This window comes from Rhinolophus ferrumequinum, chromosome 24, assembly GCF_004115265.2.
Source record: "Rhinolophus ferrumequinum isolate MPI-CBG mRhiFer1 chromosome 24, mRhiFer1_v1.p, whole genome shotgun sequence".
In the NCBI taxonomy this organism is placed as follows: domain Eukaryota; kingdom Metazoa; phylum Chordata; class Mammalia; order Chiroptera; family Rhinolophidae; genus Rhinolophus; species Rhinolophus ferrumequinum.
This window is the reverse complement of record NC_046307.1, coordinates 19,758,646-19,777,375: the sequence shown is the minus strand read 5'-3', so window position 1 is coordinate 19,777,375 and position 18,730 is coordinate 19,758,646. Positions and strand designations below refer to the sequence as shown.

At 41.6% G+C, this 18,730-nt stretch overlaps 1 protein-coding gene across 6 annotated transcripts in view; it reads left to right on the top strand.

The window, feature by feature from the left end:
• The window catches only part of PPP2R2B (protein phosphatase 2 regulatory subunit Bbeta), a 406,024-nt gene that overhangs the window by 299,212 nt on the left and 88,082 nt on the right, over positions 1-18,730 (top strand). For all 6 annotated transcript variants that reach the window (XM_033096836.1, XM_033096832.1, XM_033096833.1 and 3 more), the window contains 3 exons: positions 1,909-2,006; positions 5,147-5,312; positions 10,951-11,063. In XM_033096836.1, coding sequence (XP_032952727.1) covers positions 1,909-2,006; positions 5,147-5,312; positions 10,951-11,063 — 377 coding nt within the window. The remainder of the gene's footprint in view (positions 1-1,908; positions 2,007-5,146; positions 5,313-10,950; positions 11,064-18,730) is intronic.

The window sequence follows — 18,730 nt, the reverse complement described above, 5'->3', positions numbered from 1 at the left end:
TTTGCTAAGATGCACAAACTATAACAAAGAAAAGTGGCCAAATAATTCACTTGAGGTGGCTGGCTTCCCAGCCCTGCTGGGCTTTCTTACTCCTCAATGGGCACTTGTTATAGAAATGGGCCTTCTAAACTTACGTCAGGAACTGAATAACCATGCAACTTATTTTGTGTTTCCTTGAGGTCGCGTTCATTTGGAGGGCTCTTCCTGAGGAAATGGACTAGATTTCCAGTTGAGATCAGAATAAGGAATAGGGTGGCCTTTTCTAAAGGAAGACTTTATAGACCAGAAATCATGAACTGGTGACCTACAAGCCATACTCAGCCCACAGACAAGATTATATATATTTTTAACACCATGGCATTGAAAAAAAAAAAATTAGTTGCCAATATAGAAGACTTCAGAGATTTTACATGAAAATCTGGATCTCCACCTTCTTTTAAAAAATATCAGACTATCTGGTAATGCATGTAATAGTTCATGGCCGCAGTTGGCTTAAGCAGAGTAGTCGCTTGTTCCCTAAGAGGGGACACAAGCTTTCTAACGTCACCGGGTTTCCTTCACGCTCTACTACCTAGCGGCCCGGTAGAGCTTTGAATTTGCTATCCCTGAGGTCAGTCATCTAAGAGGCCCAAACAAGAAATCATGAATTGTTCTTTTCAGTGTGCCTACCTGGAAAGTAATGATGGCTTGTGCCTTATTCTTTTTCCTTCTGCACAAAGAATGACCATTAGAAGCTTTTTCATGTTGGCAAAGGACAGTTATAGACAGTTATATGCCAAGGCGAGAATTTTTACACTCCTTAGCTGAATAAATCAGGCGTACAAAGAAAATCTTGCAAAGACGATATTAAAATGAGATTTGCCATTGGAATTATTCAGAGGTAATTGCCTCAGTTTTCCAGTCCACTGTTTCCCCTTTACTTCCCTCACATGGACATAATCTTCAAAATGTTTGTCTATCAAAGGCCCCTGCCCTTTTTTTCCTTATTTCAACTTATTTGCACTCTCAGTAGCGATTGTTGGAGCACTGCAGGGGAATAATTGCAGAGGAATTAACCTCTGACATTTTCCTAAAAATAGCTCTAATAAATCCAATCATAGGTAATTTACCTGTCCGTGTTCCTCCGGGGTCACCATTGAAGAAAGGCTTGGCAGCTGGCATTCCTTCAGCAATTATCTGTGATTTGAGTTCCTGGTGCCTGTGTATTTTCTCTATTTGGAAATCAAGTACAAATTGCCCTCTCTCCTCTGACCTCATGACCCTGTTTTCTCAGCACCCCTCTCCTGGCGTTAGAATAAGGCCCTGCTCTTCCAGAAAGGTGTGTTGGGCTCACCAAGAAAGGGGGAGCATAGGTCAAGCTAGAGCATTTGTGGGGTTCTTCCTTGAATCTCCAACTTGCAGAGTGTCCCAGGGGTTTCTTTGCGTTCCGTGTCTGAGCTTCAGGCATTCCAGCCTGGCTTCCTCACAGTCCCCAGCCCTCATTTGCATAGCCACCACTGAAACCTGTTTGGTAAGTGTCTTGGTGTAGAAGAAAGGGAAATGCCACAAAGGTCAGGAGGTGGGTACAGGATGTGTGATTGGTAGAAATTATCAAAGAAAACTGTCATTTCCCTGAGCCATACAGAAATTCATTTTCTCTTGCCCAAAACAAAAGGTTTGAATGGCTGTTTCCTTTTGTGTTCTCTCCAGATGTTCCAAGCGACCTCAGCGTAGTGCGGGCATCTGGGAAATTTACTTTCCCAAGTGCCACTTCTAGTGGCACGTAAAACGCAGACCATAAAATTCTTGTGAATTCCACTGCAGAGACAAAGCCCTAAGCCCTTAAATGCACAGAAAAGTATGTCTATTATCTGTCGTTTCAAAGTAAGTGTGCAGTTACTTAAATTGCCTTTGTCTTCTTCTTTTCAGCTGACATTATCTCTACGGTAGAATTCAACCACACGGGAGAATTACTAGCGACAGGGGACAAAGGGGGTCGGGTTGTAATATTTCAACGAGAACAGGAGGTAAGTGGCAGTGAGTACAAAGCGCCCACCCTCTCCTCTTTTTAAAGGAGGCTTCCTGCTGTTCCTTAATCCTATGTCCTCGCCCTTAACCTTGCTGCTTTGCTAGCAAACTGAAAACTGCCAAAAAGTCATTAATATCAACACTTCCTCATTCAGGTTCACAAAAGCACCTGAAAATAGAACCTTTCCTGGGCATGGCCTTATCTTTTCAAACCTGGGTATTGCACATTCAAAACGACCTCACTTCTCACCTGACTCGTAAAAGGCCATGGGTGCTTTTTGAGCATAACTCCGCCTTTTGGAGTAAAATTTATCCTTGAGCTATTAAAATTAAGTCTCCCCTCATTTCAGATGCCCCTACAGAATATGTAAGAGAAAAAAAAATAGTTCTTTGCCAACGGTTTTGAAAAGGATAACTTGAGTCAGTAGAGAAGAAAATGATAGCTCGCCCTACCAAAGGGAGTGCAATCCCACAAAATGACATCTGAGCAGTGCATAGGGCACACACTTTACTATAGGTGACTCAAAGGTCACTGGAGCTAAATGCCATATGCATTCTGAACAGGAGTTCTGACTTCCAGTGGATCTCAAAAAGCCCATTTCTTCAAGACTTGAGTTCCACTAGGAATTGTTTCTCTTTTTCATATAAATTGAATTTTGGGGGTGTCTGCTTCTGTTTTGTCAGTATGGAATTATGGCCCAATTTGATTTTTTTGGCCTCCCCTGGCATGGCCCTAGAGCTTCCAGCAGGCCAGCCTGTGTTCTGGTAACTCTCCCATCTGCCACTGCCTGCCTCTGAGATTCACCCAGCTCAGCATAGGGGGAGGCCCAGTGAAGGAGGAAGGTTTCACAAGAGACTTCCCTAGCAATTTAAAGCCTGCTTTGTGCCTCAAAGCCATTTGTGTTACACCTCCCATCAAAAAAGGAAAGCCTCATTTAGAGGTGATATATTTGGTAATTGCACATTATTTGCAATTAATTTCTATAAGGGCATCATAATCCCGCAGGGTTCTGTATAAATTCAAGTGTTCAGCATTAAATCAGGCACCCAGCCTATTCCATTGGCCCTGGAAACACGAAAACGTGGCTGGCAAGTAGGAACTAATAGCTCTTCGTGACCTGGAATTTTTCCTGCTTTCCCAGAGCTGCCTAGTGCTAATTGGTCTGGCACATACTACACACACTTGACAGTCTGATTTGGATGGTACCAAATCAACACTCTTATAAATTTTATTGTTAAGGTGGACTGGCTCTCCCTGCAGTAAGCAGGCTAGTAGCACGTATGTCAGCCTTGAAAATCCTCTTACAACTGATTTTCAAACCTTCTCCTTCAATTTTTAAAAAAATCCAGTTAGGTTTATAGTGATGATAAAGGAACGGGAGTAACTATCTAGCATACGTTACCCAAGACATCATGTTGCCAGTAATATTCCACCCCACGTTTTCCATTCACTATTTATAGGTTTCACCTATTTTAATTTACTGAAATATTTGGGAAGCCTGAGTCATTAGTAACATGAAGAGGCACACATTTTCTAAAGGAAGGCTCCGTAAAACGTAAATGTCCAGGATGGTGACATGCAGTTCAGTATTTAGCTTTGTGCCGAGGCCTGGGTTGAAATGAAAACTAAGCCTGAAAAACAGCTACATGACATCTAGGTCAGGCCTGGTTTTGACTTCTGTGGCTTCTGTGAGTGAATTCTCAAAGACACACACTCCTGGAGAGTTTGCTCTCAGAAGGAACTTCAATGCCCTCACAAATCCGCTTAACACCTAGGTGTTAGCATCCATCAGGAAGTTGAAATTTTGGTTTGCATGTTCAATACCCACTCAGAAATATATATATATATTTTAAATTGAGGCTTTTATTAAGAGTCAAACTTTTCTGACCAATGTTTAAGAAGACCTGGAGTTGAATTTTTGAACACCGTTTTCCAAAGCCTGACTTGAAGCTCTTGGTGATCAGGTCCCAAAATGCCTGAAATGAAACCTCTCTTCCTTCTTTTCCCTTCTCTTTCTCTGTTTCACATCTTCTTTTTCCTTCTCTTCACCTTTCTTCTTTCTCTTGCCCTGTTCTGCAGACCCTTTCCCTTATGTTTCATTTTCTCATCATTTATTTAATTCCTGCTGTTTGCACTGTGCGTAATTAGAGCTAGGGGAAAGCCAGAAAGTCTCATCATCTCGCCGTGACCCCATGACACAGATGTCATCTCTATGCTCCTGTCTGTTTTGTTACCCGTGCTAGGGGAGGAAAGGGGGTGGTAGTGGTGGGGGGAAAGGTCGGATGCTCACATCTGCTGCTTAGAAGCTGTGTGACCTTGGAGAAGTCATTTTAATGTCTCCGAGCCTCTCAGAGATTCTGGGAGAATCTGGTGAGATTTCAAAATGCCAATGAACAATACAAATGCTATAGCTTTGTACTCTTTGTAAGGGATTGATATAAGTACATATGGACATCAGCATGGGATAACTTACTCCAGAGAGTGTCTATGGCATCCATTAGAACGCAGAAAGAAAATATTATAACTCCTATTTATATTGATTTTAAAAATTTATATTGATTTTCAAATCATGTCCTATTTTAACTTCTATTTCTACATATATATACAGAGGGTGTCAAAAAATATATATATATACACATTTTAAGAATGGAAAACTGTATTAAAATTGTAATCCTCAATATATACTGATAACAAAAGATAAATACAAGTCACGTTTGACTTCTGCAATTACAAGAGGTGCTCAAAGTGGTTACCATCAGCGTCCAGACACTTCTGATTACGGTGAACTACTGCTTGAGCAACGTTGACCAAAGTGTCCACTTGTATACATTTTTGACACCCCCGTATGTATTAGGTACACCATATATTAGTGCAAAATTTCATGTATATAATTTATAAATAAATATATGTATGTATTGGAGGTGCTAATATTTACCAACTTGGGTATGTGATCAGATACTTTGGAGGCCACTGAGCTAAGGTAAAACTTGCGGCTGTCATGGTCCAGCCCTCATCCCACGCTAACATGGCATGCTCAATCCACCCCTAATGATTCTGCTCAAAAAAAGAAGGAATTGATGAATTTGTAGGTGGCTTACATGATTTAATCTTTGCTTTTGTTTTTTTCCCTTCCGACAGAGTAAAAATCAGGTTCATCGTAGGGGTGAATACAATGTTTACAGCACATTCCAGAGCCATGAACCTGAGTTCGATTACCTGAAGAGTTTAGAAATAGAAGAAAAAATCAATAAAATAAGATGGCTCCCTCAGCAGAATGCAGCCTACTTCCTCCTGTCTACTAATGGTACGTGGAGGTGACGTCTCCTGTTTGGTATTTTCAGAGATACCGCTAGCCAAGTCATATATTTCAGTCTCTGTTAGACTCAATTTTCCTTTTTACCTTGTGGGTTGTTGAAAAATTTAGAAACAATATTTGCAAGATACCTAGCAGATTGCCTGGCACAGAGTAGGCCCTCGGTAAATAGTAGTTATTCTTTTTAAAAATAACAAATTTATGACTGAATTATGTGAGACCCGTTATCTGCAGCTTTCAACTAACACAGATTATTTCCAGGTGTTTTTGGAATGTGACTTCCTGTCTTAAGATTCACTGAATGTTATTCTGGGAACACATTTCAGGAAACTCGACAGGCCGTCCTGTGAGTTTGGCGTACTGAGTAGAAGTTATTAATTCCTGAGTGTATTTGGGTTTTTTTCAAGCAGATGTCTGTGTCTCTCTGACACAATCAAGTTCTCAGCTAGGAGCACAGGTCAAGAAGAGAAAGGGACCCTACCAAAGAACTGATCAAGAAGTGGTTTCTTTCTCTTTCTCCCTCCATACTCTTCTAACACCATTTGTTGGTTTAGAGAGAGTTGATATAAATAGGTCAAAGAGAGAGGTTGTTGGGGGTTGAATAGAGAGCCAAATTCCATATTAATTTAGTAAGCCTTTATACAGTGGAATTATCTACCCTAAAGGTTCTTAATACCCATGCTGAAAGAAGCCATATACTAAAGAGTGCTAATTGAATAGCATAACAATTAAGAGGATTAGTATATAAAAATTAAACACTTTCTCCCAAGCAAATAAGCTGGAGAGTGATTCATTTCATCCTCTGTGTGAGTCTGAGTATACATCTAAATATAAATTAAAAAGTATGACATTTGCTATTTGCCTGTCCCCAGCATTTATAAAGAAAGGATAATGCTCATATGTCAAGTAAAAAAAGAAAAAATGCAAACTATGTATATAATATGATCAAATATATATTAATGTTTTTAAAGACTAAAAGGAAACACACCAAAGGATTTCTCATGATTAAGTTTTGATTGTGCATTATGGATGACTTATAAATTTCTTTTACCATTTTTATTTTCTAAGTTTTGGCGATGAGTTTTATGTTAATCTTATGAAAAAAGGGGAGAAAGTTTTTAATGCATATAAAGTAATAATCCCTCAAATATAAAGCCAGTGTACAAATCTAAAAAATGACAATTCTGAAACAGCCAGTTTAGAGTTAGTTATTCAAGCATGGCTTATCTCAACATGACCAGATTTCCATTCATCTGTTTTTCCAGATTCCAAGTAATTTAATTCTTTCTCATAACTGTGTTTATTATTCTGTTTACTTTTTTCGACCTATTTTTTTGAAAGCCAAAGCACATGAATTTGTTTCGATTCCTTCCCTTTTAGTTTTACTGTTTAAGTTTTACTCAAAGGTTCTGCAGATTCAACACTACTTAGAATAAAAGAGACTTCTGATGATTTTGAGTTAATTACTTACAGGCAGAGAAAAAAGTATCTGATTATCTGCTATAGCTAGCTTACTTTATATTATGAAATTTAGCCTATTGATTATTACAATAAAATTCAAAGCTGTATTAACTCCTTTGTGGGGGTATGGGAAAGAAATCAGTAAAATGCAATGAAGATTAATTATATAGCATAATGTTCTGTTAATTGAGTTTTTAAATAGTTTTTTGATTAACAAAGATATTCTCTTCCCATTTGGGATGCTGTTTCATATGCCAACAGCACCTTAAAATGATTCTTATAAGAAAAATTTCCATGTTCTTATGTGATTTTTTTTATACTAATATTGAGGTTGAGAACCCCCTTAAGCCAAATAGGTTAACATGCAAAAATTAATGGAAGACAATTGGAATTACTGTACAAAAGAGAAAATGAAGATAGATGATAAGATTGTGTTTAAAAACTGCCACAAGTAATGATAAACTACTCAGAGGGCCAGCCAGAAGATAGAAGAAGTCATTTTTCATAGTAACAGCCACATGTTCCTCAGACTTTTTTATCCACAAAGCTTCAAGATACGGAGTCAAGAAAAATTGTGTGATAATAAAGTCAAGAATGACTCCAGGCAACCCAACCATGGGGAATTGAATTGAATTCACCATCAATTATCTTTAAAAAAAAAAAAAATTGTGCTTATCTCATTATAGTTGATATAGTTTTTACTTTCTGCTAGAATACATTTCCAACTTTATAATTTTTCATGAAAAATAAAACCAACATTCAATTGTGAATCTAAGCCTTGAAATTATTTGCTTTCCCTAGTTTTCTAATACCTATGATGAGAAGGGAAAGTATATTTGATTTGGTATTCATGCTATGAAAATAGTTAAGTGTTCACTGAAAAAAAAAAATTAGAAAATAGAGAACCAAAATGAAGATAATAAAAGTCTTCCCATCCAGAGAGAACCACTGTTAATATCTTTTAAAGGAAAAGACAAAGAATCATAGATAAATCTTTTTTCTTAAGAAAAATATATTCTATAAACCAAATTTTTTTCTTTAATAATATAAAGCTTAATAACAGGAATATATTCCTAATTGTTAAATAGTCTTCTAAAAACCGTAGCATTTTCAAAGACTGTGTAACATTCCCTGTATGGTTCTTCTATTGTTTACAATAGATCTCTCATTATTAGACCTTTAATTATGAAGTTCTCACTATTATAAATTATATATTTATAAGAATAAATGTTGAAGCAGACATGACTAGGAAACACATTAATAAACTATGTATAGCATATTATGTCCATTAAAAACAGTTATATGATTGCACACACAAATATAATGAAAGGATATACATAAATTTTCCTAATTGTTATCACTGTCTTGTGGAATTGAGGGAGACTTTAATTTTTTTTTTTTTACTTTTATGCTCATTTACATTTTCTACAATTATATGTACCATTTGTATAATAGAAAGAAGGAAATAAAATGAGAAAATACAAAATCTTTATATGCAATATTATTATAGGTTTTCCAAAAAAAAAAAAAATGCATAGACAAAATGCTGCGAGGATCAATGCAAAATGTTAACAATGATTGTCCTTGATTAGAGGGATTATAGGTAATTTTTATTTTTATGCTTTAGCTATGACTTCTCTATTTCTCTACATAGCCATTTGTCATTCATAAGAAAAAAATGGGAAGAGAATTGCCTTGCAAATAGGATGGGATATATTCCGAAGCCAAGCAATAAAAAAATATTTGGTGTTAAAATTAACCAGTTTGGATTCTTCTAAGTCACAGTTGATCAGTAGCGAATCAAGTGACTGTATAAGTATGGCCCATGTTTCATTTTGTCACCCTAAAGAACAGTTCCACATGTAGCAGGATTTCCAGAGAGGGTAGGACCAGAAGAGTGTTGGCATATAGGTAGGAAGTTCTAAAGTCAACCCAGCATCTGAGAAAGGATTCCTTGCCTTCTGTCCCAGTGCAAGCCAGGGTGAGTGCACAACTTACACACGGCGGCCTTGCCAGCCATGCCAGCAGACGTGACCAGCCCAAGTGATCCCCAGTTATTAGGAAACAGGGTCACTTGCCTGTTAAATTATCCAAAGTGTTGCTAAAAGCCCACTTCACAATGGGGCGTATTTCAGACCTCTGAGAACAAGGTGTTTGGTGAGGAGAGGCGGGGGAGTGAGAGGAGGGGGCAAAAGAGAAAGACAGGGTAGAGGGGCGGCTTCTGTCCCGACAGCCTTACAGAGAGGAAGTAGGATGTGCTGGCATCACCATGGGTGATGCCAGCGCTGTCAGCGCAACATGTTATTATTGCAGAATAGTTGCCCGATTTGCTAATTCTAATAACAGCTCCATTTGTGAACCATTATTAGAAGCCCGACCCTGCGTTCAACACTTCTACACATAGCGTTTCATTTAATCCTCGTAAGAGCCCCGTGAGGAAGACACGGTTTTCCTCAACTGACAAATAAAGAAACTGAAGCATGGAGAAGTTAAATATACTAGTGTTTGTAAGGTTAGAATATCTGGGACAGATTTAGAATAAAAATATTATTCGTTGTTTATCTAGAAGTCAACTGTAACTGGGCGTCCCGTAGTTGTTTTCCCTGCTAAATCTGGTACTCCCATTTGTTTGTCACTCAGGAAATACTAGTTCAGCCCTTAGCATGGGAATCGCAGTCCTGGCCACGTGGCTGGCTGGACTTGGCATGGGGTTAGGGCCCAAGGTTGTCTGGTTCCAAGCTTACCTTGTCGAGGGAGGCACAGAGGAAGATACAAAAAAGGCCCCCGAGACCCTGCCTTCCAGAAGAGAAGTTAGAACCTGTACAAATAATAAATGCAGGATCTGATAAGGAAGGCCCCCGAAGGCCCGCGGCCCACAGATTTCATCTGGTTGGCCCGAACATGTTTCTTTATCAAATGGAATTGAATGCCTGCAGGTCGGGCAAGCCTTATCCAGCTCCCCAGAACCCCCAGCCCCTGTCACTCATTACCCTGGCCTGCCTGACCCCTGGAGGCATTGGAGTTCTCACCCCTGTTTTAGTGCTGTAGAGAATGACAGATGTCAGCAAGTGGTGTAAAGTGTGGGAACAGTCCAAAGGTGAGAAAGGTAGTTTGCAGCTGGGGACTCCAAGGAGACTGCAAGGGGGAAGGAGCATTGGGATGCTCTTTACCGTTTTGTTTCCCTGAGTATTGCTAACTACATGCGCTGTATATAAGTGTGATTCATTCATTCATCTAACTCATATTCCTTGAACATCTACTATGTCCTAGGCACTGCTGTCAGTGCAGGAGGTATAGTGATGAACAAGACAGATGGAATCCCTGCTCTCTATATTGATTTTTACATTCCAGTGAGGGAGACATAATAAATAATTTGTCCGGTAGTGAAAAGTACTATGGGGAAAAGGAAAGAAGGAAGAGGGGGCTAGAGAATGGTGAAGGAAACCTTTCCACATAGGTTGGTTAGGAAAGGCCCCACTGAGGTTGGGACAGAGAGAGAGCAAAATAAAGGAACAAATCATGTGAAAAAGGGAGTGAAGAGCTTTCCTGGCAAAAGGCACAGCTAGTGCAAAAGCCCTGGGGCAGAAGTGTGCTTACCATGTGCAGGGACCTGTAAGGAAGCCTGGTGGCAGGGTCATAGGAAGTAGCAGGATGTGGGGCAGACAGTGAGATCAGAAAGGGCAAGGAAGGCGGGGGTGCAGGTCACAGAGGGCCTTTCAGGTTATGGCAAGGACAGTGTTTGATGAGCTGGGACACGAAAATGGGGATAATAGTGCCTATCTGTCAGGGTGATTGTGAATATTAAATAAATTTTCCATGCAATGTGCTACCATAGTTAATTCTATATTTGTGGCTACTCTTATTATTCACTGTTCGATCAATATTTTTATGGCATGAACGAAATTAATGCATAAGTTGTAGATTTAACAGCCCACTGTCAGGGAGACCATTTGTCTCCACCCGATACGTTTGTTTTGAAACTTGAGCTCTGTCTTCAGATGACACGAGAGGATGCACTGAAGCCCTTGACATGCGCCACCTTCTGTAGCAGTTCCTTCCATCATTACCTCCACCTCTCCCTGCCTGCCCCCTGCCCCCAAAGGAAAAAAACCTCCTTTACAAGCTTTCCAGCTCTTTAATGCTGACTGACTCTGGTTGCCCTCCACAGATAAAACTGTGAAGCTGTGGAAAGTCAGCGAACGTGATAAAAGACCAGAAGGCTACAATCTGAAAGATGAGGAAGGCCGGCTTCGGGATCCTGCCACCATCACAACCTTGCGGGTAAGTCCAGCAATTGTTTTTTGTCCCCGTCCTTCTGCTTCCTTGGCGGCCAGGGTCAGGGCAAGGGGTTCTAAGGTTAGCCACGTGCTGGATGCTACTGTTGCAGGTATAAGGTGTGAGGGAGGGAGATCCAACAGAGACTCCACCTACCTGAGTCTCTGGGAGGAACAGGACAGGTACCAAGCTCTGATGACGACAAATCTGTGCCTTTCCTTTTGTCCCCGAAGACTTAACCCACATGGTCATTGCCACACGTTACTATATGCTTAGCTTCTGTTCACATTATCTACAATGTCTTGAGCATCTCCTGTCCTCAAGGTACAGGGGATGGGACTACCTAGATAGGAAGTGGGAGCCTTGTGATTCAGAACACGAACTTCTGAATCCAACAGGTCTGGGTTCGAATTCTGCCACTTAACCAGACTCTTAGGTAGTCATTTAACCTTTTTGAGCTTTAGTCATACAAGTTATTTTCATTTTTCCGTCGACAAAACAGGGCACCTAATACTTACTTCCCCTTGATTCGTGAGGATAAAATGAAACGAGGATGGAAAGCTCTTACTCCATGGCTGGGACTCAGAAAAAAGATGTCTACTATTAGTCTGGGTAGCTTCCTTCCTGCCCTCCAGAAATGCACAGTCTGGTAAAGAATGAGGATTTGTAGGACGAAAATACAAATGATTATGGCACTAAATAGAGGAAGATAAATGCAGCGAGAGTCAGAGAGAGTTGTAGTTTGATCAAAGGAGGGAGAAATTACATTGGTTCTGGGGGACCAGGAAAGGTCTCACAGCGAAACGGTGTCAAAAATGAATTTCTAACAGTGGACTTCTAACAGAAGGCTCTCTAGATATAGGCTAAAGTGGTTCACGGCTGGGTGATGAGTTTAGTTTTGGATTTGTTCAATGTAAGCAGGAAAGCAGGCACATGTTAAATATGTGCTTTCAGACACCAGCTGCTCCACTGAAGACCAAACACTGAGAAGGGAGACAGCGAAGTACATGTGGGGAAAAGAGGTTGTCGCCCTAGGTTTAGAAACAGATAGGGGAATTGAACGATCATTGTGTGCCTGATTAGTTCACTTATTTATTTGTTCATTAATTCATTCGTTCCTTTGTTCATCTGTTTACTGAGCAGATGCCTTTTGAGCACAGACCCTTTGCTGGCCACCGCTCTAGGCTGGCATGTGTTTACCCAGTGCTAATGGGTACCTGGTCTTCAGCTGAGCTCCTTCTGAGCCAACAAGCATTGGCTGCTCTACATCCTCTTGTCAGCCTGTGCCTTCAGCCTGGAGAACTGCCGTGCAAATCCGCCTTATACTGGGTCCATGCTCTAAATGCTCAGAGGTTGTGGAGAATAGAGGGTGTGAACATTAGTCTGTCCTGGGTTTGAATCCTGGCTCCGCGGCTCTCCGTCTGGTAACCTTGGACACACGACTTAAATTTGTGCCTCCAATATGGCATCTGCATAACAGGGATGATAGTCGCTACCTCCTGGGACTATTGTGAGGATTCAGTGATCTCTTATGTGTGACACAGCTTCAGCCTGTGTAGCATGTCTCACAGCAGGCACTCAATAATGTTAGTTCCCTACTGTTGTTTTAGTATTACTGTCATCATTATCCTGTCGTGGCTGTTATTACCCCTTACTCTTAAGAGGCCTATGTATATGAGAAAATTCATAATCATTTTTCTCGTCATATACTTTGTATATTGTTGTATTCACTCTACAAACTATTTGCCGATACCTCCTAAGCGGCAAGAACCGTGCTGGCGATACGAAAGGAGTAAGTGTCTTTCAGCCTTCAGGACGTTGCAGTCCTGTGGAAAGCAGATTTATTAGGTGGCTCTGGGAAGTCCACAACATGAACTTCTGCCCACGTGTTCCCCTCCCTTGTTTGCTGTGTGGATGGACCTTCTCAGGTGCCATCTGTAGTGCCCAGTATGAATTTCTGTTGTCCCTGGCATCCAGTGGACCTTCATGTGTCTGTGGTTAGCCCTTAGAGATGCCATCCCCATGCTGAAGAGGAGAGAAGGCCGATGTGTCCATTTCCAGTAGAGCAGAGATTGGCCCCAAGGTAAGACAGTGATGTTAGAAGTGGACTTGTATAGATCAGACACGAAAGGAGGCCCCGAGCGGGGGCTGAGTTAGAAAATCCCAGTTCTGGTTCTTGCTTTCTTATTACCGTGGTGCTAGTTACTAATGCGGCTTCCCGGGACCCAGCCCCAGTGATACTCTTTAGCAAGTTGGGTGGTCCAGAGGAGTCTGCATCTTTAAGAGGAGACCCTGGTTATTAAGACAAGGGGGTCTGTGGTCAGTGAACTCTGTCATCTCTAAGCCTCTTTCGAGCTGTTGTTTTTATGAGCGTCTTTCCAGTCCTTTCAACAGTTATTGGACCAACTTGGGAGACACCTTTGCTATAGTACTGTAAATACTCATATCTGATTTCACCTCTTCTACCTTCCTAACTTTCAGATATCCTCCGTTTCAGTGTAAACATCCACACTCCAGCTTTCTTTCCACGCAACCATTGAACAGGCCAGCCCCCTTTCCTTTTTGATCCCAGTGGTAGAAAAAAGGAAAAACCAGGCAACCCTGACGACCAGAGATTCAGAACAATGACTCCAAACAGAGAATGAGCTGACGTGGTATTAATCAGACTGTAATTTACTAACATGCTCTGCTCTTGAAATTTGCATTGCCAGCGATTGTGGCTTTTTTTTTTTTCTTCTTCCCTGTACTCTGATTACCTCTCGCTCCCTTTCAGAGTTTCCAGTTCTACGTGAATCTTGAGAGCGAGAACGTTTAATAATATCCGACAGCTAATTAATCCTCCCTGAGTAATGGATCCATTCTGTTCCGTGCTGGGAGGCTCAGCTTTTCAAAGCAAGAATGTGGCTCGCTTTTTTTTTTCCTTTTTTCATGGAAGATAGCCTTTCAAATCCAATCACTCATTACCCCCAGAGACTGAGAGAAGCACTTCTATGAAAATAATAGCTCCTGCTCAATATCATAATATTCAAAGCAATAATCATGATGCTAATTTAACGATAACACCCTATAGCTGTAAAGTGCCATTTGGATCCCGGGCGTTTCCTTAGCTCCTCCCTTGATCTGTCTTTAGAACAGCCAACGAGGAGGGCAGGGCAGGTATTCAGCAGAGGAGAACGGGGGTATCTAGTATTTACTGACAGTTACTTTATTCCATGCACCGTGCTGCACACTCTGTCTCGTTCGTTACCTGATGAGGTGTATGTAGTTCACTGTTGAAATTGCTCATTGAAGAGGTGCGGCTCAGAGAGGTTAAGTAATATGCCCAAGATCGTGCAGGGCTGAGAATCAAACCTTGATCTACGAGTGCTTTGCTCCAGGACCTGAGCCCTTCAGCGTGGTGCAGGCTCAGAGAGAGAACATGACTTACCCAGTGTCTGTCAACTGGTTGTTCTAGAGCTGGGACTGAAAATTAATAAGAGTCATAGCTCTTAAACTTGGACACATACATTTGGGCGTTTATAATGGTTTTCTTGATAACCGGAATAGTGTCATTATCATGCCAGGTCAGGGTGCGTGTGTGTCCCTCTCTTTCTCTCACCCCCACATTCATACACAGTGACATTCCAGATCTCTGACCACAGCATGGAGAAACAGAGACCTTGAGTCCACTTAGCAAGATTCTCCATGCCCCTCTTTCTCATCCTCCCATTACCCAGAGGTAAGAGGCCCTCAGAGCCCTTCCTAGGCAATGGAATCTCATAATTCAGGTAATTTAATCAGCCTAGGGTGGGAGCTGAGCAGTCAGAAATCACACTTGGCGGACCCTGCAGGATGATCCTGGAATTACTCTTTTCTTTGTTATGGTTGGCTCCCAGCACCCTGAGAACCTAGGCTAGGCTGAAATTTGCTTTTTAACAAGTTATAAATACAGAGTCCAGAAAGTGTGAGTTCCCAAGCTGTGACCTATCATAACCTCCCCCAAAATTAAGGGGATGTAATGAATTCAAGGTTCCTAATGGATTTTATTTAAACATTCCTTACAGCTAATATAAATAACAGCAGCAATAATAATAATAGTGATGTTTATTGAGTGCTAACAGGTGTTGGATTTTATAACCTTATATAATTTCATCCTATCAGTGACTCTCCCAGGTAGGTTCTGTTATTTTCTCTGGATCATCCAAGGCTTTACTCCATCTTTTCATTTAAGTCTCTGCTGAAGTGCTACCTCCTCAAAGAAACTCGCCTAGAATAACCTAGAGAAAACAGCATGCTAACATCTTCCCATTCACTCTCAGTGCTCTTACCCTGCCCAAGTTTTTTCTTGGCTCTTATCCTTGCCTGATATACCATTTGTCCATTGCGGGCCCCTACCCACCTCCACTAAAATGTAAGCTCCATGAAAGCAGGAACCATGCTATGTTTTCTTCCATAGCTCCAGCACCTAGAAAGACGCATGGCACATAGTAGGCACTCAATAAATATTTGTCAAATGAATAGAGCCCACAGAAGTAAAAACAGTTTCAGAGCAGGTGAGGGATTTGCCCAAAATCTCATGGCTAGAAAATGATAGCTGGGATTCAAACCTAGTCCATCTGACCCCAGATCTGATGCTTTTCATTATGACTCCCTACAGTTTCAGCTTTCTAAGAAAATATTAATTCGTGATCACAGAGCAGGGGACTTTTAGTACTTGTGTCTCTCAGAATTCTTTGGCAAAGCTCTCTTAAGGTATGAGCTTGATCTGGGATGAGGGTGGAATGCAAGGGGTGAGGGCTGCAAAGGCCTTTCTGCCACAAGGTAGGCACACAATGAATACACTGTGTTATAGAGAAAAGATTAAATTTCGTCATGTTTTTACACACATCCGTTCTGCTTCTGTCTTCCTCTCAATTCAGGGTACACACATTCTTGTGACGTTCCTGGACTAACATTTTTCCACTTAGAATGATCCTGATGTTTGCAAATCCCACTGGTAGTAATTTAGACACCCTCTAGCTACAGTCTAAGACACCATGGCAAATCGGCACGAACAGTTACCAGCTCTAAATTCTAAAAGAAACTTCTTAAGGATTATTGCTAACAGGTCATAGGATTAGGCAGGTTGACTAAACAGACTAGCTGTTTTCCCAAAAGTGATACTTTTAGTGAAACAGCTAGTTTAACTACCTGATCTGTTTTCTAGAGAACTGATTAAACGAACCACTGGTTTAAGTTTACTAATAATACAATAAATGTGGATTCAGTCCTCCCTAGTGACAGACTCTGGGCTGAGCAGTTTTTGTACATTTTATAATTCTTTCTTCATCACAATCCTGTGACTTCAGGATATGCCCATTTTACAGATGAGTAAACAGAGGCTCAGGGAGGTAAGCAGTGACTTAAGGCCTCACAGATAATAAGTGGCAAAGCCAAGAATGGAGCCCAGGTCTGTCCGATTCCAGAGCTCTTGCCCTTCACCATTACCCAGGACTGTTTGTTGTGTAGTCCCTGATCTAGACAACAATGAAGATGCTAGCATCTGACACATAGACCTTTTCATTGTGTTTCCTATCCTATTTAATGAGTGCCTACTATGTGCCAGGCACTGTGCTAAGTATGTACTACAATGTGGGTCTTACAAAGTAGAGTGAAACACACTCCCTGTCCTCAAGGGGCAAGGAAGGGTCGCATTGCAAATGGCTGCAACATAAAATTAATTTAAGCAATGGTTCTGACACTACAAAGTGCCTCGTGGTCATCTGGGGTGCTTTTTAGAACACAACCATTGGCCCCAGCAGTAGGGATTAGTTTAGAAGGTCTGAGTTGTACCCAATGACAAACCCCTCCTGGGAACCCCCAGGCGATTCTGACACAGGTGCTCCCTGGAAAACACTTTGAAAAACACTGGATAGGGTGCAGGTCCTGAGAAAAGCACAGAAGATTGCTGCGGCCATTCAGAGAAAGAACAGAAGGGAAGACATGCAGGGTCAGGAAGGAGTTTTCGAGAAGCATTTCGAAGCATAGATGGTTTTTTTTCATGCCGGAGGTCTCATTTGATCCTCCCAAGGATCCTGGGAGGCAAGTAGAACATAAATTGCTGTTTCCCTCTTTCTGGTGTTATGGATGTGACTGGCCCCCATTATAACAGGGAAACTGGAGCTCTGAGAGGCAGAACTGAGAAGCAGAAGCTTTCTGTCTAGACTCAGCCTTGTGCTTTCTTGCTGCCTCCGTGGTGACCATGTGGTGAGGCTCCCTCCAGGAGGATGGGTGACCCCAGACCAGTGTCAGTGCTAATTACTGGTTGGGACAGGACTGGCTGTGCCTGCCCCAGTTTTTAATATGGGGTTTATGCTTTCATAACCGAGGCCTCTTAGGACACAGATATAGCCTACCCCTACCATTTTTAATTTTTCTAGAATTCGTTTTGTGATTTATTGCTGCTCTGAGGGCTTAATATCCAATCCTTTTACAGTTTCATCTTTCCTTATATTTGTCGCAAATAACAATGAAGTGTTTAGCTACTGCGGTGAAAAATCAATCAAGCCTGTTTCATATTCACAGGCTTGCGATGCCACTCGGAGGGCCCCCTGGATTAGATTAACTTTGAGAATGTGTCACTCTGGTGTGGGTAATTTCTCAGCCTTCGCTCTTTCTCTTCCCCTCCTGTCTCGGCGGGTGGATCGTGAGATCTCCCATTGATTGACTGCCCTGAAAGGGAATGCTGGCATGTGATGCGTGTAAACACAGCAGGACGTATGTACTCTGTGTTTATGAAAATAAATAATAATTTCTGTTATCGTTATTGATTGCCATCATTATCTGATTGTATCTGTCTGTGTCATGGGGTTTAGTTATGGGATCAGAAAGCACTCCACAGGAACCCCAGGCAGAGCCCTCCCCAACCAGTCTCGGTGTTGTGACTTGTTTTGCCCTTTGGGGGGGGTGAGGGTTGTGGATGTCCCTGTCCTGTTCTTTGGCTAATGTTTGGTGAGACAGTGTCAGTTGTGTTCAGTTAATTTGATTGGAATGATAAGAGCAGAAAAACATTTATTGAGCACTTGCTGTGTTCCAGCGACACTTGGCTTATGTCGGCTAATTTCATCTTCAAGATAAATCTATAATGTAGGTACTGACATAAAGCTCATTTTAGAGAGATGTGGGACGTACAGCCAAAGAGGTAAAGCTACCTGCCTGAGGTTTGACGGCTAGTAAGTGCTAGTGCTTGGACTTGCATTCACGCTTTTTGTTTCTAAAATCCATGCTACTACCCTGTCTCTTGTATTAAAATAGAACATCTGGTATATTCGTCTGAAGATTCGTTGTAAACTAAAATATGAGTAAGCAGGGACTAGAGAGCAGCCTGTCAGGGAGTCGGTAGGAGCTGCACTGCTTTGGGCACAGGTGGGTTTTCCGTTTTGTGTTGGGGGAAGGTGGAGCAGAAAGGATGTGTGGAACTAGGTCATGGTGTACCCAGCCTGGATGATCATCAGACTCTGGGATCGTCCCTCGCAGACGGACTCAGAATCTCAGGAGCAAGGCCAAGGGATCTACTCATATTTCTCAGCTGCATCCCAGGAAGTTCGGGGTTTGAGGGTCATTGTCATAATGACCTCAAGGTCCCCTCCAAAGGGAAGGTTCTCTGATTTGCTTTCTTGAGTACTTCCTTTGTCCTCTTCCCTCCAAGCTCTATA